The sequence below is a fragment of the Thamnophis elegans genome, chromosome 3, assembly GCF_009769535.1.
Source record: "Thamnophis elegans isolate rThaEle1 chromosome 3, rThaEle1.pri, whole genome shotgun sequence".
NCBI classification, from domain to species: domain Eukaryota; kingdom Metazoa; phylum Chordata; class Lepidosauria; order Squamata; family Colubridae; genus Thamnophis; species Thamnophis elegans.
The window spans coordinates 125,207,823-125,235,353 of NC_045543.1; the positions used below are offsets into that span (position 1 = coordinate 125,207,823).

General features: G+C 36.8%; 1 protein-coding gene across 1 annotated transcript in view; it reads left to right on the forward strand.

Annotated features, from left to right (window-relative positions):
- The first annotated feature begins 289 nt into the window (after positions 1–289).
- The window catches only part of HCN1 (hyperpolarization activated cyclic nucleotide gated potassium channel 1), a 174,258-nt gene continuing 147,016 nt past the window's right edge, over positions 290–27,531 (forward strand). Inside the window, exon 1 of the mRNA XM_032214019.1 lies at positions 290–688. Coding sequence (XP_032069910.1) covers positions 306–688 — 383 coding nt within the window. The 5' untranslated portion in view covers positions 290–305. The remainder of the gene's footprint in view (positions 689–27,531) is intronic.

Below are 27,531 nucleotides of genomic sequence, written 5' to 3' on the forward strand. Positions count from 1 at the left end.
CTCCGGCTTTCTCTCGCTCTCTCTGTCTCTCCCCGCCCCTCTCGGTTGGTGCCAGAGTGAGAAGCGGCTCTTGCCGGCTTGGCCAATGCCAGGAGCTGCACAGGGCAGTGAAGCGCTGCTCAAGGGCGGGTAGGACCTGCCAGCAGCGCCGCCACCGCCTCCTCCTCCTCCTCCTCCAGTCCTCCTCCTCCTCTCAGTGTTCCGAGGGAGCCGGCTCGCCTAGCTGGCTCTCTCCCTTTTCCTCCGCCGGCGGCTCGAGTGGAGCCGGACAGGCTGGAGCGCTCTCCTGGTCGCCGGACCTTGCCATGGAGGGCAACAAGCCGGGTGCCTCGCCCGGCAGCCGGGACGAAGGCAGTCCCAGCACCAACGCCTGCTCCCAGGCAAAGGCGTCAGCGGAGAAGGCGCTGAGCAGCCCGGGCGCCGGCGGGAGCCTCAAGGAGCATGGCAATTCGGTGTGTTTCAAAGTGGAAGGCAACGGCGGCGCCGAGGAACCGGCGGGGGGCTTCGACAATGCCGACGGCGCGCGGCGCCAGTACGGCTTCATGCAGCGGCAGTTAACGTCCATGCTGCAGCCCGGGGTCAACAAATTCTCTCTCCGCATGTTCGGCAGCCAGAGAGCGGTGGAGAAAGAGCAGGAAAGGGTTAAAACTGCAGGATTCTGGATCATCCATCCGTACAGCGACTTCAGGTGAGGGGCGCTTTGGTTGGGCGGCAGAAAGAGAGCCGGTTTGCAACTGGTGAGCTTGAGCAGGCGTGGGGCCAACTCTGAACAAGCCCCAGTCCGACTGCAAGGGGCGGATTTGGTCCTTTGACAGTGCCAGCCAGGTGCTCGGTGCTGTAATATCTGGATGTCAAACACAGAAGTGTGTGGCACTCTTGAGTTGATAACTCGGGGAGAGAGGAGGAGGAGGGATAGGACGAAATGTTTCTGTCTGTCGCCTTAGTCAGCATTGTCTGTCTCTCTCTTCAGCCCACTCCAATAATTTGATATCGCTGCTGACGAGAATTGTGGGGAAAAAATGCCAGGATTTCTCCTAAAAGCACATCCTATTTTTATTTTTTTGAAAATCTCAGAGAGCTACTTGGTCTTCCTCCCTGGCAAAGTTTTCTTCACCCAGAAGTCATTCCTGTCTCAAGAAAGACCATCCAAGAAACTAGAAGCAAGGATGTTTCTGTAATAGAAGTTACAGAGCTTCTTAACTCCTTTTCCCATTTCTTCTGTCTTCCTGCAAAAACAAGAGTCCAATTCCATTTCCATTTGGAAAACACATCCCAGTCTTGTCCATAAATCTAAATATATGCCTGGGCACACTTACTTTGTTATTTTAAAATTATATCTCATCTTTCCTCTGAGACATTAAGGTGATGGAAATGAAGAAGGTTCTCTGTCATTTCCTGTCCACCGTAATTATCTAATGTAGGATACTGAACATTTGTTGGCCCCAAATTGTACTGTAGTGGCTTTTTCCACACATAAATTGCTTAACTTGGGAACTAAGTTTATTCATTTTTTAATTCATTCCTGGGTTTACATGGGAATACGTTGATCCATGAATGTAACTGAACAGGTTAGGTTCACATGTAGCCCCTAATCTACAAATAAATAAATTTCAAAATCAACTTTATCATTAACCAAGCATAGACCGTGTAAAAGCAGAAAATAGAATTGTTAGCTGATTTGGTTAAACAAGTTGGGGGGTGGGAACATAACCACTGAATTCCTTGCTGAATGAAGACTTGATCCTGGATTTCTCTGATTCCAATTCATGCACTTAAGCAGAGATAACACTGGCTCTCAGAATGCTACCATAACCTTTGGGATTTGAACTGGCAAGCTGGCTCATTTGCATGGCTTTCAGTCCCAATGGAACAGACTATTCTTAAACACCTGACAAGAAGCTAATTTTTTTTCTTCCTATCAGCTTCAGAATATGTTGCTTAAACAGATAACCTGATTCACCTAGCCTTGTTTTAAGGGGGAAAAAACCCAATGCCTCTTTTTAAAAAAATCCCATATATTTATTTCGTTTTATATCTTGCCTTCTATTCAAGAATTGAAGCAAAAGTATGTATTGCTTCCCACCATTTTACTTTCACAAAAAGCCCACAAAGTTGAATATGCTGACAGGTGATGACTTGTCCAAGGTCATCATATGAGCTTCATTCCTGAGACAGTATTTGAGCCCAGGTTGCACTAGTCTCAGTCTGCTAATGTAACCATTGTATAATATTATTTCTTATGACCTTCAGTTTTGAAGGATAGACAGGTTGGGATTTTAAAAATCTCTCTTTTTTCTTAACAAGTAAAAATATTTCACTGATTTTTTTTACAATATATTTTATACATATTTTAATCCATTCCATTCATTCACCCAATATTAATATTAGACCTTGCATTAAAAAAAATGAAACCTTTCACAGCAAAAAATGTGAAATATGACTTTACTGTCATCCCCATTTTCCAAATATAGGACTGTTCCTTAGTTTATCTTCTCCAAAAAGTATTCATTCTCTGAAGTGAAAAGCCGGTGGTTGCTGGCACACTTATTGTGTGGAATCTGTTGAAAGTTGATAGGTGCTGTTTTTCAACAAACCAAGAACCACTAATGTCTAAAAACTGTACATTCATTGTTGTAGCAAATAATCATTTCCCCTCCAGCTGACCAAAGAGGACAAGCAAATGTACACTGCTTTCTTTTGAAAGGTGAGGGGAAAAAAAGTATTTGCATGTAACTCTTTGGGTGATGCCAAAATTAGAAACAATGTGATTGACCTTGACTACAGCCCTGTGCAAAATGCTCTTTTCTAAGCACAGAAAATTGGGGGAGAAGCCACTTTGGTGCATTTAACATTTGTATTAGAGATTGATTCAAAACCATTTAAGTCATTTCTCCCCTAATCAATTCAGAAAGTCAAATGGAATTGACTCAGTTTTATGAATAGATTGAAATAATTAGATTGGTTATTTGAATTAAATTAATCACTTTGTTTGGATTGGAGTTGATCTGTATACCTTAAATATATATGTTAAACATAATATCTGAAAAGTGTTTTACATGGGTAAATACCTCGAACATTAACTGACTGCTTATTTTATATACAGTATTTAGTTATTCATTTCTTTATATCAACATAGGTTCTCTGGATTGCTTTAAAAAAAAGCAAGAATAGGATAGAGTGCAACAGTTAAGATTGTACAAATAACCCAATCTTCTTCAACATATATAGGCAAGCACATACAGTATTTTGTGGTTTATAGAGTACAATTTTACACATACAATTAGGCTCCACATATATAGGCCAGAATGAAAGAATCTCTAACCAGCATAAGTTGGTAGACAGAACATATTTGGGACACTGTAACAAAATGGCTGTTATGCTACAGATAAACATTTTTTAAAAAAATTCCTGTGAGGTAAAACTGGTAAGATAATTTATCATAATCTCTTTTCAAAATGTTGTATAGCTCCTTAGCATACTCTGTTTTCTGGAAAGGTGAACACTCTTCCAAAATTTTGGTCTCTAGCTATCAACTACATTATTTTTTAAGAATGCCTCATGGACTCAAAAGTATTGTTGGGGGCAAAAAGATGCTATCCTTGAGGAGAATATTTTGCTTTTTGATATGCTAGCTTCTTATTTTTAATTAAAAGAAGATTGTCTGGCAGTAATAGTGAGCACTGAAGAAAATGTTAGTGGTTATAGACATCTATCTGGGGATCCAGGGTTTAAGTGAATTGTGGTTATCAGCCACATCAAGAGGCTATGGTCTCTAATAAATGTAATATTTAAATGACATATCTCTGAGTTATTCACTAATCTTTGAACCTTCTTTTCTGATACACAACAAGATGAGGCATCAGTATTAGGAAACCAGAATTTCCTAATTTTTCGTTAGTTTAGAAATGCTGTTTTTGCTCTGAAATGCTGTTTTTGCTATGAAAAATATCAAAGCTCTATGCCTGAGTCCCACTGCTTTGTGAGAAATTTGGAAAGACAGTCTTGGTTGAATCATGCACCATTGAAAAGCTTATGTTGATTTGTGCATAAAATTGCTTTTGTATGATAATACATGCATGTTTAGATGTGTTCCTCAATACTTTGGATACAGGCTATTATTAGCTTGATAGAAAATTAGGATTTTGCAAAGAAGACGAAGAGCATGGATTGAGGGCAACTGGGATTTTGAATAATAATTTTTAGATACAATGGATTTGGTCCTTATTAATTTATCTGTTGCTTGCAAACCAGAGAGTAATATCTTTTAAGATACACAGTATTAGTTTTCATTGAGGTCTGTCAGAGGGGAGAAATATTAGAATCTTTAACTGGGAGCTATCCAAGGTGTTGAATAATAGAGCTTTTGGAAATCCCATATTTAACCTTGGAATGCCTGCCCTTGTCCTTTCAACCACTGTATTTGTTGCTGTGTATAATATATTAATTTTCCTCTCAGGCATAATGAAGAGAGAAGGGAAAAAGAAAATTAAATAGTGATGACCTTCTGAGATCAACTATTAACAGATTAGCAGGATCTTCCACATTTATTTAAAAGCTATATAGACCAAGTAGCATTTTAGCAAATTACAGAATAAACAGTATATCTTTCATTAATGTCACTTTATTCAACCATATAACGAGAATGCTAATTCTATTTATTGATGCCAATTATTATAAGCACTAAATGTGAGGTAAAGATTATATATCTTAGTATCCTAAAATGACTCTTTAATGCAGATATGTTTGGAGAGAATATTATAGCATTGGTGCACAATAATTTGAACTTAATTTATTTAAAACATTTTGTAGGAAGTCCTGGGTTGTTTGTGGATATTATAAAATGTAGATTTTTATAATTTCTCGCTGGCTATTTCAAACTTTTAGAAGACTTTGACAGTGCTGTCAGTTCATACAATATAAATTAATTTTCTCTGTTTGAAGGAAAAACTTTCAATAGAATAGAATATATGAAACTGTGGGTTGAACTGTGGAGTTCTTTAATTTGAGAAATAAAATGTATGCAAGCAAACAATCAAGCTCAGAGAACACCAAGGACCCTATAAGGAGAAGCATGTTTGAAATATTTTAAATAAATACAAGAGAAAGCTTTATTCACAAGCATAAACACAAACAGTGGCTCTTATGGATGATTGTTATAATTGGGTGCTAGTAAAATCTGATATTCCAAAGAGCTGTGCCATCATTGGAGAACTGACTCAAAGTAAAATATCTGAAAGAAAGAGGCTAGCAAATGTCTAACATGACACAGTTTTTCATTTCAAAGTCAATTAACTTTAAATACAATATGGAAGATTAAAATATCCATTTCCCCTTATAATAAATGTGGATTCAGCAATCATCCCCAAACTTTTTCTGATCAATGATTGTTAGCTCGGTTATATTTATACATGAGTTTAGGTAATGCATCACATAAAAATATTCCTGTTGAATCCAGATATCATGTCTAGTCTTTTTTTCTACACAAATCTCCTTGTATTTGTTGAACAACCTTACATGTTACTTTGTGAAAACATGATTCTCACTACTCAAATTATCTATCTTGATTTTTGATATTTTTTATCACACCTTCCAATGCCCTCATTAAGTCTATGCAAGGGAGCTCCGATTACTGTAGGGTCTGCAGGACCCTTGATACCCTCTGGTCTTGTTGGTTTTCTTGCAACATTTCATTACCAAACTGGGTAATATCATCAGATGATGTTGACTAGTTAGCAAAACAACTGCAAGAAAATCACCAAGCTCATAGAGCACCAGGAATCCCAAAGTTCTGTTCTGAACTACAAATATTCTCTTCTGCTGGTTCTGTAGTTTCTCCTACGAAGAGAAGAACTTCATCTCTTTAATTTGGTTGCAAATTTTGTACTCCTAGCTTTATAATGTCCTTATTAAATTATGTAGACCAGAACTTGCGTATTGTTCTGCTGTTATAAACAACAAAATAAACTCAAGCACACATAGAAACACACATACATATACATCATGAGTATACACACTGAGATTGAGATTTTTTTTTTGCTGTGTGTACAGATATTTAGGAAACTATTGGATACATACACGGAATAATGTTGTATTAGATGCAATGCTCCCAAAAAAATTGGAAGTCAACTCAGAAATCCGTGTATGTGTGTCTGTGTACCAGAAGCAGAGCGTAAAATTGATTGATGGATCAATTATATACCATCAAGTTGTTGTCAACTCTTAGCGATCACATAGATAAATTTTCTCCAATGATATGTCCCTAGCCTCTTTCAAGTCTACAAATGGTGCGCCTATCATCAATCTCTCTGAGTCCTTCATTAATTGAATTAATTCCTGTTAAGTAAAATGAATCCTATGAAATAACATGCTTTTTACAAGATTCAGTGATACTCTATTTGCATGGGTCATCCATTCTGTCTCAAATATGTAAGTTGGTGTCACAAACACAAAATACACAAGCAAACATGAACACCTTCCACTCTTTCCTTCCAGAACAAGCAACAGAAGAGAGGAAGAAAAATACTCGATAGAGATGGGGTATGAGGAAAGGGTTGCTGCAATGAGAAGGACAGGAAGAGAAAAGGGGAAAAAAGGTGGATGGGGATGGAGAAGAGAACATGGGAGTAGGAATAATAAGCAAAGAAAGATAAGTCTTTTTAGCATTCTGAACGAAAGAGTTAAATTCTTAAGTAAACACACACACACACACACATATGCAGGTCTTGGCAAAATCTACGAATAGATATAGATATAGGTATAGGTATAGATATAGGTATAGATAGTATATATATATTAGTTGGCAGTAAATGAATTAAGTGCTGATAATATATAATTTATTATTATATTTAATATATATATATATATATAATATATTTATTTACATCCCACCTTTATTATTTTTACAAATAACTTATAGCCAACCTTCCTCCTCCTATTTCCCCACAACAATCCTGTGAGATGTGTTGGACTGAGAGAGCGTGATTGTCTCAAAGTCACTCAGCTGGCTTTCATGGCTAGGCAGAACTTGAACTCAGGGCCTTCTAACATGGTGCCTTAACCACTAGACCAATTTGGCTCTAATTATCCCATATAACTACCGGTAGTTCTGACCCATTTATTATTTTTGTCTGGCTCTTAACTAGTTTTCCATTACCTAATTTACCTCCAAAACAGAGAAGGGTAAAGGATTAAGGGAGGCATGCATCCTGAAATCTTCTGGATGTTTTTAGACTACATTTTCTATTACTTGCCACACTAGCTGAAGCCGTTGGAGTGAAATTCCAAAACAATTGGAGGCAGCAGGAAGACAGAGGGAATAATGAAAGACAGACAAATCATAGTGCATATAAGAAGTGAAGAAGCAAGTACATAAGAAAGAATTGGTCTGTCTCTGGAAATGAAGTTTAAAAAGACATTAATGCCTGTTTTTATGTTATATTATTGAGCTGCTTACTCCTGAGATGGTATAGTTCGGAATACATGCTTTTCATGCAGAAAATTTCAGATTGGCTTTCTAGATTGAACCTGCCATTTGGATTGTGCTACCAGATCTGAGTTGAAAAAGTGTGGCTAGACATTAGATGGCAGCTGAGAGATATATTCTGCATTAAATTTAACAATACCTTTCATCAGCAGTTACTAGACAACTCGCTTATAGAAGACAGGGAATAATCTTTCAAGGCCAGCCTGAATTCAGTGATGTTGGCAAATAGCTCCAAGAAACAAGTTGGCCTAAAGCAACATCAACAAAATGAGAGAGAAGGAGAAAGGGAGAAAGAGGGAGAGACAGAAATAGAGGGTAAGAGGGAGAGGAAGGAAGAGGGAGAAAGAGAAAGAGAATAGCCAAAGTTGATTTTTCAAGAGTTATTGAGCATACAGAACTCCTTCTAAAGCCAAAGTCTATGGTCAGATATTCATTAGTTTTAAAAGAACCCCTGAGCAATGCATTATTCTATGCTACCGATATTTTAATGACTATCTTTAACATACTAGGAAGTTCCATTGTACAAAAACAACATTCAGCTAATTGCACTTAAATTAAAAAAAAGAAAAAAGAAAAAAATTGTGATACAAAGATTATGCAATTCATGCATAAGGTTCTGAATGCTAAATGGATAGATGTATAATTGAAAAGCTTTGAAGATGCACTTAATACACACAACACACAAACAATAGAGAGGAGATATTTTTTTAATAATGGTATGTGGTCATTAGGACAAGGAGAATAGGCTACTCTGATGGGAATTAAGCTCTAATTAGCAAACCATTATGTAAGCCACATGATAAACCTTTGTCTTCACAGCCCCGGTTGTGACATTCAGCTTATGCACTTGAGACTTCTTCCTGACAGCTTTTATTTCTTCATAATCCACTTGTGATACTGATACGATATACCTGAAGATCCCTTCTCCACAGCAGCTGTGTTGCCCTTGTAACCTCTAAACGTATTTTAGTTTCAGATGGAGTAGCAAGTTGAGGAGTCAAACTGATTTATCTTGTATTGTCTGTGAAATGTGGTAGGTAGGGCTCCCATACTGAAGGGCCATTCACTTAAGCAAATAGCTGTCTATACTCTCAATTTGTAGAAAACAAAATAAATGTTTTAGTCTTGTCACAGTGCCATATCCAGGATATAACAGCATTTCTTAATCTTGGTGGCCAATCTATCTTCTCTATTGAAGGTGTGTGTGTGTGTTTGTGTGTGTGTGTGTGTGTGTGTGTGCATACATACATACGTACCAGGATAACTCTGGAACGCCTTGAACAATTTCAACCAAATTTGGTACACAGATGACTTACCCTCTGGGAACAAATACTGGGGGGGGGGATACCCCTGGTGTGTGTGTGTGTGTGTGTGTGTAAGCATAAATCTGGAATGCCTGGCCCATTAAGGAAAGCGAGCGCGGCATCCTAGAGCAGCAATTGTTTGTGACTTCATGGGAGGGAGAAGGGAGAGCCTAGGCCATTAAGGCAAGCGAGGGAGGTGTCTTTGTATCATTTTAAAAATAAACGTGAGAGCGATTACATATTACATACACACCAAGCTATTTCTTTTCAGACCAAGCAATGTTATGCAAGCAAACCAGACTGGTGTGATGAGCATCAGGCTAGAAACAGAGACCCTGAGTTCCAATCCCATTTTAAGCATGAAACCAGACTTTAGGCCAGTCATTTCCTGTCAGCCCTAGGAAGCAGGCAATAGCACACCACTTCTGAAAAAACCTTGCCAAGAAAACTGCAGGGGCTGGTCCACATAGTCGCCAGAAGGCAATGCTGACTTAAAAGCAAACTTCAGAAAACTTCACAAAACATAATAAGGAACAATGTGATCATTTGGAATCGAAATTGAAGAATTCAGGGGTCAAAGAAAGCATTTCCCCCTTGCTAACTTTTTCTGTTTTTTCTTCTACTCCAAGTTCTTTTGTACAATTTTCTTAGGCTTGGAAAAAATAATAATTTTAAAAACGTCTTTCATCCATAATTTTCAGTTTATTTTCTAGAAGTTCCCATTTCTAATACTAGTCTAGATATGTTATTTAATAATAACCTTGTTAAATTAATGCTCATTTTTAGTATTCTGTTTTTGTCACCTCTGAGTGACATAATTATTTGTAAGATGGCATTTCCATTCATAATTGCTAAATCTTGCATTAATTAAGTATACTGGCAGATAATCATTCTAGGGAAAAATTCCATTAAATCAAGGCATAGAGCACTCTATAATTTAGGCTATGCCACCCAAAAGAACCTTAAGCCAGTTCATAAGGCAAATCACTTTGTGATTGTATAAATAGAATAAACATTTTATGAAAGAAATGGAAAGACATATGGCTTTTCCTCTCTGACAATGATAAAGGGAGCATTATCTCTTTACTATATTAAAACTTTGGAGCTCCTTTCATTTGTGCTGGAAAAGAAGGACAGAAGCAAATAACAAAAGTGGGCCACAGTTAAATCAACTATCTGACTAGCCCAGAATTTTCAGTCAACATGCCATTAGCAGGACATTCTGGAAATAAAAGTCTGGAGTACTTAGACTTCAGCAAGTTGAGAAAGGTTGATATAGTGCAGTACTTAGGAAGCAAAAGATTTCAGAGCAAAACTTCCTTTGTATGTTGCAACTTAATTTAGAAAACTCTTCTTTCATCTGTCTGCCCTTATTTTTCAAGAAGTAATTGTTTTCAAGAAGTCACCTGCAATTAGGATTTGTAGAATATATTGATTGGTATTTGGCTACTAACGTGATCCTGACTTAATCTTGAAAATTTACAGATATAGATGTCTCAATAACTTAAATAGGAATTACACTGACAATAGAATAATTTATTATTATTATTATTATTTAGAAATAGAAGAAATTTCTGTTGACAGCTTATATCTCTTCTAATATTACGACACCAAGACGTAAGTGCAATCAGTGGAAAAATAAGAACATTCTACTAAAAACAAGGCTGAATTTTTATGTGCCAAAAAATATTTTCTTAGATAAGCAGCAAACTTCCTAGGAAGACTTCCAGACTGGTATTTATCATAGTTAATTTGACAGCGCCTGAAATCTGTGAAAGACAATCATGTTATGTATTTATGAAGAATGGATTAAAAGTGAAGATAAAGAATTTGATGACTGAATAAATGGTCCTGCATACTATGTATATTAGAATATGAGCCTCCTCTGTCTGGCATTAATGGCACAACAAAATGCCAACAAGGCATTTTGCAAATTTAAAGACAACACTGATAGTGGACTAGTTTTTCTATTGTCAAATTTGTTTGATCTGTAAAATTAGTGATTCTAGTGATAGAACAAATAACGGTTACATTTGGGGGGTGGGGGAGATAAATCTCCAGTGTATTTATCTTTAGCAACATAGAAATCTGCCTTGTGTAGCTCAGACTACTTGTTCATTTGCTGTTCCCATTTACTTTCTTATTTCTATATTGGTTAATATGGTTCCTCAAGAACTTGAGCAGAGACTACTCTAGTCATCTGTTATTTCTTTTTAAAATGTGGATGCCAAGAATTAATTCTAGGATCTTCAGGTAAGAAGAAAGGATAGGCATATCAGAACTTTCTGTTGGAACAATTTTCAGGATTCACAAAAAATGGCTCTACTGTGGTATAAACAAACAGGTTTGAATGGAACCTATTAGCATCTGTCTTCTAGGTATTCATTTATGAGAAATGAATTTTCAAAGTAATATATATCTGTGTTTCAGAAAACCCTTCCTTCCTTCCTTCCTTCCTTCCTTCCTTCCTTCCTTCCTTCCTTCCTTCCTTCATCAGATAGAAGAAACAAAGTACAACCAATACAATTAAAGTCCAAGTTGCCCCAAGCTGAAAACTGGTACATGTTTTAAGGTAGTATGTACTTCCATCCATAATTTCAAAATTAAATGTCATAAAATAACACTATATATATATATATATTGGAAATGTGATATAGAAGGAACATTTTATCATATGTGGTGGTCATGTAAGAAGATTCAAAAAGCATTGATCAGAAAAACTAAAAACAAAGCTTGGATGGAAACTTCACTTCCTTCTATTAGGAACCTTTCTACAATAAATAATTTTTTAAATATCACAACTTACTAAAGTATATTCTGAAACCCTGATATAGAAATAAGGACAAATTTGTCCCAAAATTGGAAAAGTGATATTTTGCTGACAATATCAGACTGGGAAACCATACTTTGACAATATGCACAATGGCAAAATTAACATTATATATCAAGAAGACATGTATGCCCAATTTTAAATAAGAATGGGCTCAAAATTTGGTTTTTAAGAGTTGTACAATAATGCAGATGTTTCAAGTCATGAATCTTGCAGATCCTTGAACTTTTTCAAAAGTATCCTCATGTACAATGCATTTTAACAGCTAAAGTAGGTTGTCATACGATCAGGGTATGGAGTATACCTGTAATTGTGCAAATGTTTGCAAGACCAGCAATAGCTGAGATCCTACTACCAATTTGTGAAAGTGCTTCTTCTGGGGAATCCAGACTAAGCTTTATTTCAATCACAGAATACAGATTTTTCTTTGTTAAAGTCCATTTAGTTTCCTATTCAGTCCATTATTAAGTTAATTTCTTATCTGATTTTTTTCTTGGAGTTATTATGTTATTAGTAGGACTGAATGTAATCAATATATTGACATGGCTCAACTCCAAAGTTCTACATGACTTCCTTCAATGATTTGATGTACATATTAAAAAGCATAGGAGAAAAGATGGACAACAACCTAAGTGATGGACAGTAATTCCCCTAGCGCTCCCTGCCACACACAACTCAGAAACTACTGCCCAGGAATACCCCAAAATTCCATATGACAAAGTGGTACAGAATAATACCACATTGATAGTAATAAAAGCTACTGAGAGGTCAGGAGAGCATTGTAATTTTGTTACGAGAACAAATTTTCCATTGTCTTATTTTAGGTAACACCAGTTTCTCACATTAATTTTAGAACGATATCTGGTAGTCATTCTGTCTGACTCCCTTTCCATCTACATGCAAATCTGTTTCCCATTATTGGTGTTTTTTGGTTCCTATGTAGCCTGGGCTTTGTTATTCACAGCAGCTACCTTAGTAATGAAATATAGAAATGTTCTCAACTTTATTCCAATCTTCTTGCAGCCATTTCATAAAGTCGTCCCTTCATCTCTCAATTTATACGCTAGAATGGATTTTACAGATTATGGCTCTATCTCTCTCTACAGGTAGTATTTCTGAGTTGCCATATTACATATAAATGAATCAAAATTCACAAATATCCACTGAAGACCATGAGAAAATACTAATTAGTGTTGCAATTCAATAATAAGACTTATCCAGTCATTGTTGAATCATACCTATTTGATTGCCTAAGATAAATGCTTAACCTACTTTTGATTTAAAGAAAAATGAGTAAAGGAGACAACTTACTAATTGTCAAAAAGCTTTTCAGCAGTCTATTTCTCTAATTCTATTTTTCCCAGAGATGGTATTTCAGTTTTGAAATTCACGGCCTGTGAAGTGCTAATTCCTAGAGGATTTATTCTAGACATATCAAATCAGGTTAATGGCACACAAAAACACATTCACACATGTACATTCATATTGTCATTGGTGACACTAAAGTATCAGTAGGCTTTCTTAAAGATATATTAATGGGCATGATTTTAAGTAGAGATAAGAATATATATATATATATATATATATATATATATATATGTATGTATGTATGTATGTATGTATGTATATGTGTGTGTGTGTGTGTGTGTGTGTATATATATATATATACACACACACACACACATATACATACATTATTTATTTATTTATTTATTTATTTATTTATTTATTTATTTATTTATTTATTTATTTATTTATTTGCATATGAAGATATAGATCCATCAGCAACTGGGTCCTGTAGTTTTTATGCTTGAATAAAGGTTTTTCAAATCAAATTAAAATAAATGTTTATATGCTATTGTGGCATATTTTAGAGCCAAACCAATGCATACAGTTTTAAAATTGCAAATAGCACGTTGCAGAAATATGTCAAAGGGAAAATGAGTATTTTTCCATTCCCCTTTCTAGAGTTTTGATAATAAATTTCCTTTGCAAAGATTAATAAAATGTATTGATTATCTAGAAAATGGAAGCTGTAGTTCATTGCTAAAGGAAGGGGTGAATTTATGTTTTACTATACCTTCTTTAAATAAAATCAGAGATTACATTTTTCTTTTATGCTTTTCTTTCTTTTTATAATTTTTATTTTTTCCAATTCTGTCTCTTATCTCTTTCTTTTCCATTTTATTTCTCTTTGACCGTTTGTTTTTGTTTTTTATCTTTATGTTTTACAAAAACATTAAACCTATATTAAAAACAATATATAAATATTCAGTATTAGAATTGTGACTTGATGCCAGTGGGATTTTGCCCCCTTCAAAAAAAAAAGCATCAGTAGACAGATTTCTGAGAGAAAAAAAGGGAAGGATTCCTTTCTGGCTCCAGGTACTTCCATAGTTGAATGAGGGATGCGTTGGTTCAGTGGCTAAGACACTAAGCTTGTCGATCAGAAGGTTGGCAGTTCAGTAGTTTGAATGCTTAATGGAGTGAGCTCCCAGTACTTGTCCCAGCTTCTGCCAACTTATCAGTTCGAAAGCATGTAAAAATGTAAGTAGAAAAATAGGGATCACCTTGGTAGGAAGGTAACAGCACTGCATGCGCCTTTGGTGTTTAGTCATGCCGGCAACATGACCATGGAAAAGTCTTTGGACAGTGCTGGCTCTTCGGCTTTGAAACAGAGATGAGCACCGCCCCCTAGAGCCGGAAACCGGCATATGTGGAGGAACCTTTGCCGTATAGTTGAAATGTGAGCTTCTGTGGATTAGCTAGATTACTGAAAGGAAGCCACACTTCTTCCTGGCATTATTCTTGGATAGAATAATCAAGCTATTGTGGCATTATTCTTGGATATGTAATCAAGCTATCAGAATGTAGATTTCTCCCTTGTGATCTCAGGTAATCTATCTCAGCTAATGTCATGCAATGCGGGAAGGAACCATTCCTGTTTATTAAGGGACCCTCATATTCCATGAAGTAAGGCTGCATAAGGTAAAGGTATATGAATAAGTCTAGTTTCAATTCAAATTTATGAATCAATTGGAAAAGCTACATTAATTTAATTCAGAATTTCAAATGAAATCAATTGATATTGATTTTTGAATTAAAAGGATATGTGAACATTCAAGCACTTTAAATCTTGTCTGAAATTTTCAAGTTTCAAGACACAATAACATATGATTCTGAACAACAGGTTTCATTCTGAACAACTTAGGGTTCATTCAGAAATTCATAATGATTACATTGATAGAAACCTACTTGCTTTAAATGAATTGAATATTTGCCTAATTCTATGAAAATCTGTATCAATAATGAAGAAACATTTATGAAGAAATGGAAACATCATTTATTTCTATTTATATATATTCAATATCTTATTGAATAGTTGGCATATTATCATAAACCTCAACCAGTCAATAAACTATCTCACAGTAACTTTTTTTTTAACTTTAACTTTATAAAACTTTATCACTTGCAATGTACACTAATTGGCATACATTAAAATGAAATGAAATGAAATATCTCAAACTCTCAAAGGGTCACCACCTCCAACATACACTACATAACAATGATAGAATGAATAAATGAATGAAAGAAAGAAAGAAAGAAAGAAAGAATGAATGAATAAATAAATACATAAATAAATAAATAAATAAATAAATAAATAAATAAATACAAAATTATGCACCTACCCACATATATTATATGACACAGAAACAACACAGTCTAGTTCAGATGTATAGAGGTATATGGTGAGAAAAACAAACCCTACAAATTTACCAGACAGATGCCACAGACACAAAGCTGTTACAGAATCTGGTAGTCCTGTTAGAAATACTTTGAAACCTCCTCCCAGAGGGGAGCAACAGAAACAGACTGTGAAGTGGGTGTGTGGGGTCTCTAACAATGCTTTGAGCTCTGAGCACATAGTGCTTATAAGCAGTATCCTGAATAAGGAAGCAAGCTTCCTATAATCTTCTTTGCTGTCCTTACCACTCTCTGTATGGTCTTTCTATCTGAGGCACTGCTGCCACCAAACCAAACAGTAATGCAGTTTGTTAAAATGCTCTCAATCGTGCCTCTGTAAAAAGTGGCCAGGACAGAAAGAGAAAAATATGCCCTCCTCATCCGATGTAGACAAAGTGATGCAATAATTGACAAAAATTTACGTGTTAAATGCTGCTGAATTAAATTAGACGAAGTGCCTACTTGGTTCATGTTGTGTTGCCAAAGTGGAGAATGGATGGCAATAGAACGTTGGTTAGCAAAATATGAATGCAAAACTTGTGTTTTCTGCAAAGTAAACAAATAACAAGACATTTTTTAAAAAATATGGACGATTATGAAATTACAGTCATCAATACAGACTTCATCTATCATGACTGAAATTGCAAAGCATTACTTTACCTGCAGCATTACTTCTTGAAATGCTGCTGAGATACAGATAGGCCCTATTCAAAAAATAAAAATGGTGTACTGCTGAAGCCAAGTGCTTTATTTAAAACCACCTGCCTCACACAAAAATACAAAGGAAATCTGTACCTTGAGGCTAAATAAAATGACAGGAATAGCTTCACCAGTTTACCTGCTGGTAAATGGATGTCTTGCTCTTAATGTGTCTACATGAAATGACCCATGGTATAGTCTCAGAAGTCCTGAAGTGCCTTGTTTTCTACCATATAACCACAACTGTTCAAAGTTATTTATAGGTTTATTTCCCATGATGCCACCCACTCTGATGCTGTAATTCCTTCCCTGCAATTATTTAGCACAGTATTCCAATTTCAGTCTTTCTTGGACTGGTAAAGATGCCCTTGAACTCAGCTGGATTTCTGGTAATTCTATAGACATATCCATACAGTTTTCTTACCAATGGTATGGAAATGGTTTGCCATTGTGCTAATTTCTATTCTAGTGTAGAGCCCTGGAATTCACCAATGTTCTGCCATCAAATACAAAGAAAGACTGATTCTGCAAAACCATGGAGCTCAGACTTGGATCTTGAATCCTTGGCATGGTTAACCAGTGCTGCAATTGGCAATTACATCAATATAAGTGGAGGTGGGGGGAATTATCTGCCACCCATTTGCCGTTAAGACCTAGTGTTTCTTTCAAACCAAACGTTTCCTCTGTACACTTTTGTCTGAGAACCAATTTGGTCTAGTATAGGAGTCGGCAACCTTACACTCAAAGAGCCATTTGGACCTGTTTCCCACAAAAAAGAAAACACTGGGAGCCACAAAATCCTTCCCGTGCCTGACTATTTCCTGAGTGCCCACAAAACCAAAAACGTATTTGAATTAAAGGTTCTGTTTTCTTCTGAAACTTTACTTTTCTTGGATTTATCCATGGTTGGCCTATTGGGGGTCGAAAAGCTCAATAAATCATGTGCTGGTGGGTGTTGCACATTGGTGCTTGTGCAGTGGTGGGTTTCAAATCCGGTTCCAATCGGTACGGTTGGAATGGGGCTGGTGGCATCCTCATGAACACAAGCATCTTAGCACCTCCGCGATGCTCCACGATGCTCCATCTGCTGTGTGGAACATTGCGCAGGCGCTGTATGCGCCATGTGCATGCGTGGCAATGCAAAAGCTTTAAAACACAGGTAAGGAGCTCGGACGGGTGGATGGGCCCTCCAGAGCACCATACCGGAACGGTATCCAGTGTTCCGGGCTGGCTCCGATACACCTGTATCAGGGCATACAGCCTGCAACCCACCACTGTGCTTGTGACACAGGGAGTGGTAGCAGAGGGATGAAAGAGGAACATACTGCTCCAGAGCCATGGGTTACTGATCCCTGGTCTAGTAATTAAGGCACCAAGTCAGAAGGCTGGAGACTGAATTCAAGTCCTGTCATAGCCATGAAAGCCATTTGGGTGACTTTTGGACTTTTGTTGTTGTGGGGAAAATAGGAAGATTAAGGTGTGTGGGTTCCAAATAGCATCTTCCACAAACATAAGAATCCGAGGCAAGAGGTTCCTCAAAACTCCAATTTATTAAAAAATGACTTCTAGGCCTGACAAAAGGTGTGTTGCAGTGGTGGGTTACGACCAGTATGCCCCCGGTATGGGTGTACTGGTTCCTGCTGGGAGCACCGGGTACCGGTACAGTGCTCTGGAGGGCCCACCTGCCCTCCTATGCACCTTACCATTTTTTGAGCTCTTTGGGGATTCTGCACACGCAAACGGAGCATATGGCACCTGCGCCGAGCAGCTGGAATGTCACGGAGGCGTCACAGGTGGTAAGTATGCATGCACATGCTGTGTGTGTCCATGTGGTGGCCGCCAAGCCCAGTTGCATGGTACCAGTTGCAACGGGATCCGGAACCCACCACTGGTGTGTTGGATATGTTTTCTACCTTGAGTTATTTGTAAAAATAATAAAGGTGGAATAAAAATAAATAAAGCTTAACAAACAGGATATAGACTTAGGTGTTACTACTAAAATGAAGCAGAATAATAATTTCTTATCTGTAGAGAGTTGATTTTCTAGATACTTGCTTATGAGGATAAAATGTGCCTTGCTTATTGTCATTGACAGAATTACTTGCTGTCAATCATGGAATTTTAATCAGTTTGCTAAGGATTCAAGATGCTATTCTGACTTAACCATCTTTTTTTTTTTTAAAAAAAAAGGTCCAATTATGCATATTTCTGCATAATCCTGCACAGTGTTTAGCATTTTGATTCCTGTGTTATAATGATCTAAGTCTATATTTTTTAATTTGGAGGAGGGGTGAGATTTGCATGAAATTGCATGAATATATTCAGTAGTAAATTTAAATTTAAAACAGCTGCTGAACTCATAACAGTTGCTTTTCAGCCTCTTGAGTTACAAGGTGAAAGCAAATGAGGATTAAAATAGGGTTTATTTGTGAATGACAATACCAAAGTTTTGACTCTTGCAGAAGAGGGCTGAAGTTTTGATAAACTATAGTTCATTCTTATCTTTTTCTTAAGATTGCCACACAACTGTTTATTGCATTTGTTATTTTAGGTTCAAAGTCTGTCAAACTGCTTTGGTGTTAGAAACAGATTGTTTATGTTTTGTTGACATCTTCATTGTGATACCTGGCAATGGTCACTCATGCCTTGATCCCCACATAGAATACTGTAATATCTCCTAAGTGGGGTGGGCTGTTTATGGAGAAAATTCAGACATTATAGTGGATACAAAACATAGCAGCGAAACTGTTTATAGCAATAGCAGTAGACTTATATACCGCTTCATAGGCCTTTCAGGCCTCTCTAAGCGGTTTACAGAGAGTCAGCATATTGCCCCCAACAATCTGGGTCCTCATTTTACCCACCTCGGAAGGATGGAAGGCTGAGTCAACCCTGAGCCGGTGAGATTTGAACCGCTGACCTGCTGATCTAGCAGTAGCCTGCAGTGCTGCATTTAACCACTGCGCCACCTTGGCTCTTATGGGTTAGCCATAGCATTGCAGTGTAATAAAATTAACATGTGAAGTATTAATGCCACTTTATAATTCCTTGGTAAGGCCATACTTGGAATACTGCATTCAGTTTGGGTCACCACGATGTAGAAAAGATGTGGAGACTTAGAAAGAGTGCAGAGAAGAGCAACAAAGATGATTAGAGGACTGGAGACTAAAACATATGAAGAACAACTGCAGGAATTGGGTATGTCTAGTTTAATTAAAAGAAGGACTAGGGGAGACATGATAGCAGTGTTCCAATATCTCAGGGGCTGCCACAAAGAAGAGGGAGTCAAACTATTCTCCAAGGCACCTGAGGGTAGAACAAGAAGCAATGGGTGGAAACTAGGAGAGAAGCAACTTAGAACTGAGGAGAAATTTCCTGACAGTTAGAACAATTAATCAGTGGAACAGCTTGCCTCCAGAAGTTGTGAATGCCCCAACACTGGAAGTCTTTAAGAAGATGCTGGATAGCCATTTGTCTGAAACAGTATAGGGTTTCCAACCTAGGCAGGGGTTTTGATTAGAAGACCTCCAAGGTCCCTTCCAACTCTGCTATTGTATTATTGTATTGTAATTTTAACATTGCTGCCTTGGCTAGCTGGGCAGCGTTCACCAGCAAATCAATAACAATACTGAATATCTTAGTATTGAAACACAATCACAAACAATACACCAACAAAAAAATAACAGCAGAACAATAATGGAAGTCAAATGACAAACAGGCATGCATGAGTAGTCATTTCTCATGTTCAAAGGCCTCCTGAGAAAAAATATTTGTGGTGATACTTGAGGTTCTGAATCTTAAGAAGATTGAGGCCTTATTGCATGTCTGAAGACTGTTGTGGAAGGAAGGCGGTAAAGGAAGGGAAAGGAAGGAAAGGGAAGGGAAGGAGGAAGCCTTTGAGATAAAATCACCATATGTTTCTGGTGCTTTAAAAATAAAGTATAGATAATCTATGATATTCCAAAAGTAGAAAAGGAGGTCAGAACATTTTTGTGCTTGACAAAAATAGCTAAATACAAGACTCTCACTTGAATCTGAGACCCAAATTACTGAAAAATGTATACAGCAGGCTAGAAACCAGTAGATTGCGAGATGATGTTCTGCCTTAGGCATGAAAGCTGGCTGGGTGTCTCTGGGCCAGTCTCTCTCAATTCACAATATCAGGCTCTGGTGAAAAGTCACTCAATCACTTCCTGTTGCAACCAATTAATAAATACTCAGTTGATCTGAAAAAAGCAGACCTGACCTTCCACGTGTGAAAATGCTAGGAGGAAAAAAATGTTTAAAATGAGACTTAAAATAAAGGTTTAAAGTAGCATCTTGACTTAGAAGTAGTATTTCTAAAAAAAAATATTCCAATCCAGCTATAGATTTCTCCCAATCCTGATTATTTTAATTTAAAAAAAAATCCAATGTGAAAATAAAGCCCAATAATTTACTTAACCAATTCATATAAAGAATTAAAGATATCATTTTATACTAACTTACTTGAGAGTAAACCCATTAAACTCATCAAGATTTCTGAAAATAAATACTTCTTAATATACTGTAAAATATAAATCAATTGAAAAACTGCATTTTGGGAATACTTAAGCTTTAAGTGGTAAATAAATACTATAAATGCATTCAGTGTATTCCCATCTGCACAATTTCCCATTAAGTCTTCTGTTAATTTCAGTGTTAATAAAGATTTTTTATTGCTATCTATAAAATGTTTTCTATTAGTTTATGAGCTCTCATTGGGTTTTTTTCTGGCCATAAGCATTGCAGTTTAGAAAGAAAAATTGAAATGATTTTTCTTTCAATTAACTTTCCTTTTTATTTAACCAATTCAATTATTAATCAAGATGGTTTAAAAATGTAGTGAGCTTTAGTTCTGAGACCAAAAGGAGATTTTTAAGGCATATAGTTATTTTTTTGACAAACATAAATAGAAAAAACAGTGGTGGGACTAAAATGACCTAAATTTCTCAAGTGCTTGTTTTAAGAGCAACTAATCATGAGCAACTTGCTCAACTGGAAAGACTTTTCACTGTCACCTTAGGTTGGGTTCTATGTACTGAAGTAAAGAAACAGCCAGAGAACTGCTGAATAAATAATTGAACAATTGGGTCTACTCGGCATTCAAGAATCAGAGAGAACATTTGCTCCAAGAGATTTCAAGGAAGGCATGCTACACAACGTCATTTATTTCCTCTCTATAAGCTGTGGCTTTCATATGATGTCACAGGAGCCACCTGCCCAACTTTGCATATGAGCAGACATTTTAAAATCAATATGGCACTTAGCAACATTATTGAAAAATCCCCTTCTGATGTCCTATAAAGTCAACCGAACATAGATAAATCCATGATGGATGATTTTTCTAAAGAATTTGAGATAAATAGTGCGGTTTAGTTCTGTCCTTGTAATTAGCTTGAAATATCTATCAAATAATACTTAACCATGATTTGACTTGACCGTGGCCGATTTGAAAAATAAGGTTTTTCTTTTCTATATATCTTGTAATCAGCAACAAAACTATAGATAAGACCTTCAAAGTCTTTGCACTTAAAATTCAGGCATTACGTCTCCTGGGTAAAGCATTATTTGGAGCTTTAGATAGCACAAAGCTGCTATAACCTCTTGTCACCTAGCAGATCTTTATAAAACTGGGCTCCAGGTTTTCTATCAGGTCATGCTTTTTAATAGTTTGAGTTCATAGCCAAGGCAAGAGAGTTCACTTGGGGAGCTAGAGGGCTTAACTTAACCTCTTCTAATAGGTTTCCCAGGTTTCCAATCTATAGTAGTTTGATTGACTTGCTGGGTGATATAACACCTTCAGGGACAACTGGAGAATCTTCCTGTTTGCATTAAAATGACAAATGAATGTACAGAAGGAACAAGACTTTTATCATGATGATGAATCCCACTTTGTGTCTGTGGATGATACTGTTCACCTCACTGTGATCAGCCCCCCCCCCAAATAAACCATTCTAATCTCCATTTGTGTAGTATTTATGAAACTATTGTCAACTAGAGACACACATGTTCTGTTTCTTGTTGGTTCTTATATTCATTTTAAAGGCTGTTCTGTCCCAGATTAATATTCCTCTATATCGTGATGGTGAACCTATGGCACGCAGGCCACAGGTGGCACATAGAGCCTTCACCCCAGCCCAGCCCTATTGCACATGCACATATGCCTCCCGCCACCAGCTGATCTCTGCTGCGCATGCACGGGGATGGGGTGAATGTGGGAGATGCATGCACAGGCGGTGAGGCATATGTGTGGGGATGCTCACATTTCATTTTGGGGGTTCGCATGCGCGCTTTGGACACTCCGCACCAAAAAGGTTAGCCAACACTGCTTTACACAGTATAGGGAAGGTGAGTTTATGCCTTGCACTAAAATCTATAGATGCCTTAAGAAAATGCAGTTGCTGTGCTTTTAGAATGATCATAAACCTAAATGTAAAGGCCCAGGTCATACTATCTAAAATAATAACTGGGTTTTCTATACACATTCAATCATAAGTAGTCCACTCCAGATTTCAGTAACTTGTAAAACCCACACATGTAGGTACACAAAGTACAAAAAGCACGCACACACACAAATAACATTTCAGTCCATAGATTACAACTTCTTTTCAGTTATACTTTTAAAAATATTTTGGGAAATAAATTCATAAATTCACCTGAGAAAAGCTTTTCCTCTAAGAATTGATTTGATTCTATGTATTTGGCATACATACACATTATTTTAGCTTTCCAGTAAAAACACAATAATAGACCTGTGTGGCTTTAATGAACCACAACAAAATAAGCTTGCTTTAGAATGTCAGGATAAAATTCAGATTTATTCAGAAAATCGGGGAATTTCAAACTTTTTTAGGCTATAGAACCTGTTTTAAAAAATCTTGAAACTCTGTTCAAGAAGAAAATTCTAAGTGACAGAAAGTTAGCAATAAAATGAAATATAATAAATAAAGGGAATAATAAACAATAAACTAAAATAGCATGCATATACAGAAGGATACATATCTAGGCTGGATGTAACAGTTCAGTATTGCGTGACTGAAAATTATGCATGAGAATCACCATTTTTTTTGTCACTTAGAATTCCACTTAGGAATGGAAAATTAATGGCATGGATTTTTTTTTCTACTGTGAATCCACTTAAACTCAGTCCAGACATCACAGGGTTCATTCCAAAATGTCTCCTCCCTTTGGAGGGTTTATTCTTTTTATACAGTTTTTACAAGCAAAGCAATGACCATATAGCAACAGTGTTATAATTGGCTTATTCTCCTTGTCAATTTCTAAGAGCATCCCACCCAGGGCAGAGGCTTCACATAACTCAATAGTTCCTGGTCGTACCTGTTGTTGTTAATTAGGTGACCTCAGAAGTTAAGAGGTAACCAGCCACTGAGATCATGGCAGTGTGCTGCGCATGGCTTTACATAACCTTTCCTCTATTCCTACAAAGTTCCTATTTTCTTATTCCCCACCTGCTTTTGCAAACTTCTCATGTACATGTATTCACACCATGGTCATGTGTAATGCAGCTACATTTCTTTAATTCCCACACAGCTGTGGAGGACTTACTCCTAATAGGTGTGCACAGAATGCCATCTTAACTTGGCGTATCTCTTCACGACTCATACATGAATGCATATAATTGCAAAGTGAAGAGGAAGGGAAGGACTTCTGGGAATCGCTCCTGTGCTACTAAGCAAATTAGAAGCTCCTGCCAGATTTCTATTGTCTCTGCTTTTAGCTTCCTTAGTTGCCCTTTAGAAGACTTCGATTGTTTAATGGCTGGGGAAATGTTTGTCAGAGCTTGGGGGCAGGCAGGAAATTGGATTTTGTTTGTGTATTGAAGAGAAGGTGGAAGACTCAAGATGTGAGTCTTAAGGGACTTAGGGGTAAGGCAGCCAGTTTCTCCTCTGTGGACCTCTTGCAAATACTGAGGGATAACAAACATTAGAGACACACAACTAGTGAGATGTAAAGAGACAGTGTCAAGGTAGGAAGTAGATAGGATGACTGAGGTATGCATTTAAAACTACTGCATTTGAAAATGTTTTTTTCTTGTTAGTTCCTCATGGAGGAAACTCAAATTTTACACTCAGAAACTAACTTTGGTCTCCAAGTGAAGCACACCTTAAGTACCTGCTGAATATGTTCCACCACAAAACCGCGGTAGACTAAAGCGCATGTGACTAAAGTGCGGTGACAAAACCGCACCGTCAAAACCGCACGACAACCGCGCGCCAACAACAGCACGCTGACAGAAGCGCGCTGTAACATAACCCTAAAAGTAACCCTAAACCTAACGCTAAACCTAACGCTAAACCTACCCTAAACCTACCCTAAACCTACTCTAAACCTAACCCTAAACCTAACCCTAAACCTTACCTTAAGTTAAATCGCGCTTCTGTCGGCGCGCTGTTGTTGGCGCACTTTTGACATCGCGGTTTTAGCGCCGCGGTGTTGTCGGCGTGCAGTTATGTCATGCCACGGCTGAATAAGGTCCTGAAGAGGCTATGGATTGGGCCTTGGGAACTCATTAAAGACAATATACTTGGCTATGAAATGGACTCAAGGAACAGATTAAGGACTATGGCAGTTCTTCCTCAACCATGTTCCTCTGATAGTTCATTATGCCCAGCTAGGTCTTTCCCTTTGTATTCCCTTCTACCCTCAGCTCACAGAGTTTCTCTGAGTGCCCTAAACTTCCTCCCAGGTGCTCTGAGATGCTGCAGTTGAAAAAAGAAAACCAGGAGGGTCACCAGAATTTAGGATGAAGCTGAAGAGATGGTTGAAAGCTCTCGCAAAAGTTTCTGATCTACTGGGAATTCTTTGGGGTGTCTTGTAGAACTTAATGTTCATAGAACTTCTATGTTTTATTTCAGAAGGCTGGAGAGCTTAGAACAGCAGGACAGCAGTGACTCTTGGCTTTTAGAGCTTTCAATCTTATGAAAGACACAAATACCTTGCCATTCCCAAAAGGCATAATTGGAAGCTTGTTCTAACCACACCAATATTTTGAAAGTGTTTAGTTTATAAAATATTACTGAGTGACCAGAGGCTTATATAAAAAGTTAAATCCTATTACATTTAGACAAGTCAACTCAAACTGCCAAATAAGCATGGATAAGATTAATCTACAAGGGCATTTGAAATCTGCAGCTAATCTGGTGATTGCCCAAGCACCGGATCTATTTGTATTCTCTTTTCTTTAGTTCTTCCTTACCAACTAGCAAAAAAATAATAATCACATTACAAACTGTGACTTTAATAAGATGTAAAAATGGAGCAGGGACTCTTTTCCATATGAATGCTGTTTAATAATTTAGCAAATCAGATTCTACTACCATCATTCATAGAAAAATATTTGCATTTATTGAGAAATATTTGATCATCTTTATATTTGATATTGTTAGAACTGAACAAGGCACTGTGTTATGCTCCGCTTACAAGCAAGTAATCAAGCAACTAAAATGGAGAAAAATAAATTTTAAAAATGGATTTTCCAGGCAATAAACATCTGGTAAGATTACCACAAATACAATTCGCTGGTGAGTTCATAAATACAGAAAGACCTGAAATTAATTTCTAAGGAACATTTGGCATAAGGAAGCTGAGAGGTGATGTGAACATGCATTCCAGAGTGTGGGTAGGTACATTGGGGTGTGGGTGGGATTCTACAGGCAGGTGTTTTGGATTGTGGGTGGGTACAGAGGAGGTGCAGTAGGTAGGCAGATTAAAAAGCAGTGGGATTGGGAGGGATTTCTGGCTTCCTGCCAATGTATTTTGTCAGTGGGAATGTCAAAAATTGTAATGATGTCACTATGCTTTAACATCATAATTGCAAGCTTGCACACCGGATTGCAATCACATGAGGGACACAATTTCATGGACTACTTGTAAATTTCTCTAGTTCAGTACTATTGTAACTTTGGATAGTTGTTGAATAAGTGTTTATAACTTGAGGACTATCTGAATCTATTATGGTTTATGTTAGAGATACAGAAGAAGTAAAGAAAAAAATTGTTGCTAGTCTTCTGAAATAATTTCTGCCCATAGGTTGAATTCAGGAGGAGTAATTTTTCCCTAAACCAATTTGAAGAAATTGTCCACAATGATTCACTTATACAAAAGAGAAAAAAAATATTTGTGTTTGGCCACATGAAAAAATATACCAAATGTTTATTTTTTCATGTTATCATTTCAATGCAAGTAAAGAGCTGTCTTCACACAGTATAGGATATAGAATGAGAATTATTTTAACTCCTTAAATAGACAACCAATTGTCAGCCAAGGGAAAATGCAACATACAGAATTCTAGAGTGAAAACTTTATGTTTTCAAATTGTTGTTCCAGGCCATATGCACTCAAATATGAATTTGATCAGTAGGGAATGATACTGAAATTCTGACTCAACAGATTCCCAGAGAACTGCTGTTGTTTATCATAAACTTTCAATCTGGAGAAAAGAAAACAGTAAATATTTGTAATGCAGTTATAGTCCATGAATGTTCTGTTACAGGTTCACAGCAAGAAACGCCAAAACTGCCTTGTTGCTGATTTACTTTTCGTAATATTTTATGTTTTTTAAAATCTATTGTACAACAATATTCTAAACATGTTAATATTTCAGATGGCTTGGGGATTCAATGATACACAGGCTGATTTATTTTAATGTCTTAAATATATTATGAATTGCCTCAGGATAGTTTGCCATAAAATATGGCATATATATGTGGAAATAAAATTTCTGCTGATCTGTGTTATTAAGCAATTGGGGGAAAAAAGGAATGTATTCTTTTGATGGCCTATGAGTTTTGAGTTCATAAGCTCATCTTGCAGTTTTATGCAAATATCCTCCACACCCATTCATTTTAATTAGCCACCTCATAAATCTTTACTTTCCTGTGACAGGGCTTGACCTAATCTCATGGCACTTCATTATAACCATTTCGGTTCCAAGGAATCTCTGAATGTAGATTAGGAACGATTGAAAGTGTGCAGTATTCCCAAAAGAGTGAACCTGCTCAACTTCACCATAAGCTTTTGATAAGTGCCCATGAATTTTGATAAGTCACCAGTTGTTTTACAATGAGGCATCTTTAGAGCCCTGTAGAATGTAGGATAGTCATTAGTTATACCAGAGATATAACTAAGAATAGATAATTACTTTGTTGCTCATTTTTGGAGCCAAGCAGCTCATTGCAACCCTCACCATACAAAGAACCTAAATTCAGTATTTGTAAAAATAAATCACTACACTTACAGAACAGTGAATTTATATTTGGGGATGGGGTGGGGAAACTACTATTATCTTTGAAGATACAGATACTAAAAATAAAATAATATAATAAAATAATTTTTAAATGTCAAACATCTCATGGAATGCCCACCTCATTTGAAATCTTATGAAATGGTGATGATAATAATGGAAAGGCATTACGGACATAAGGTAAATA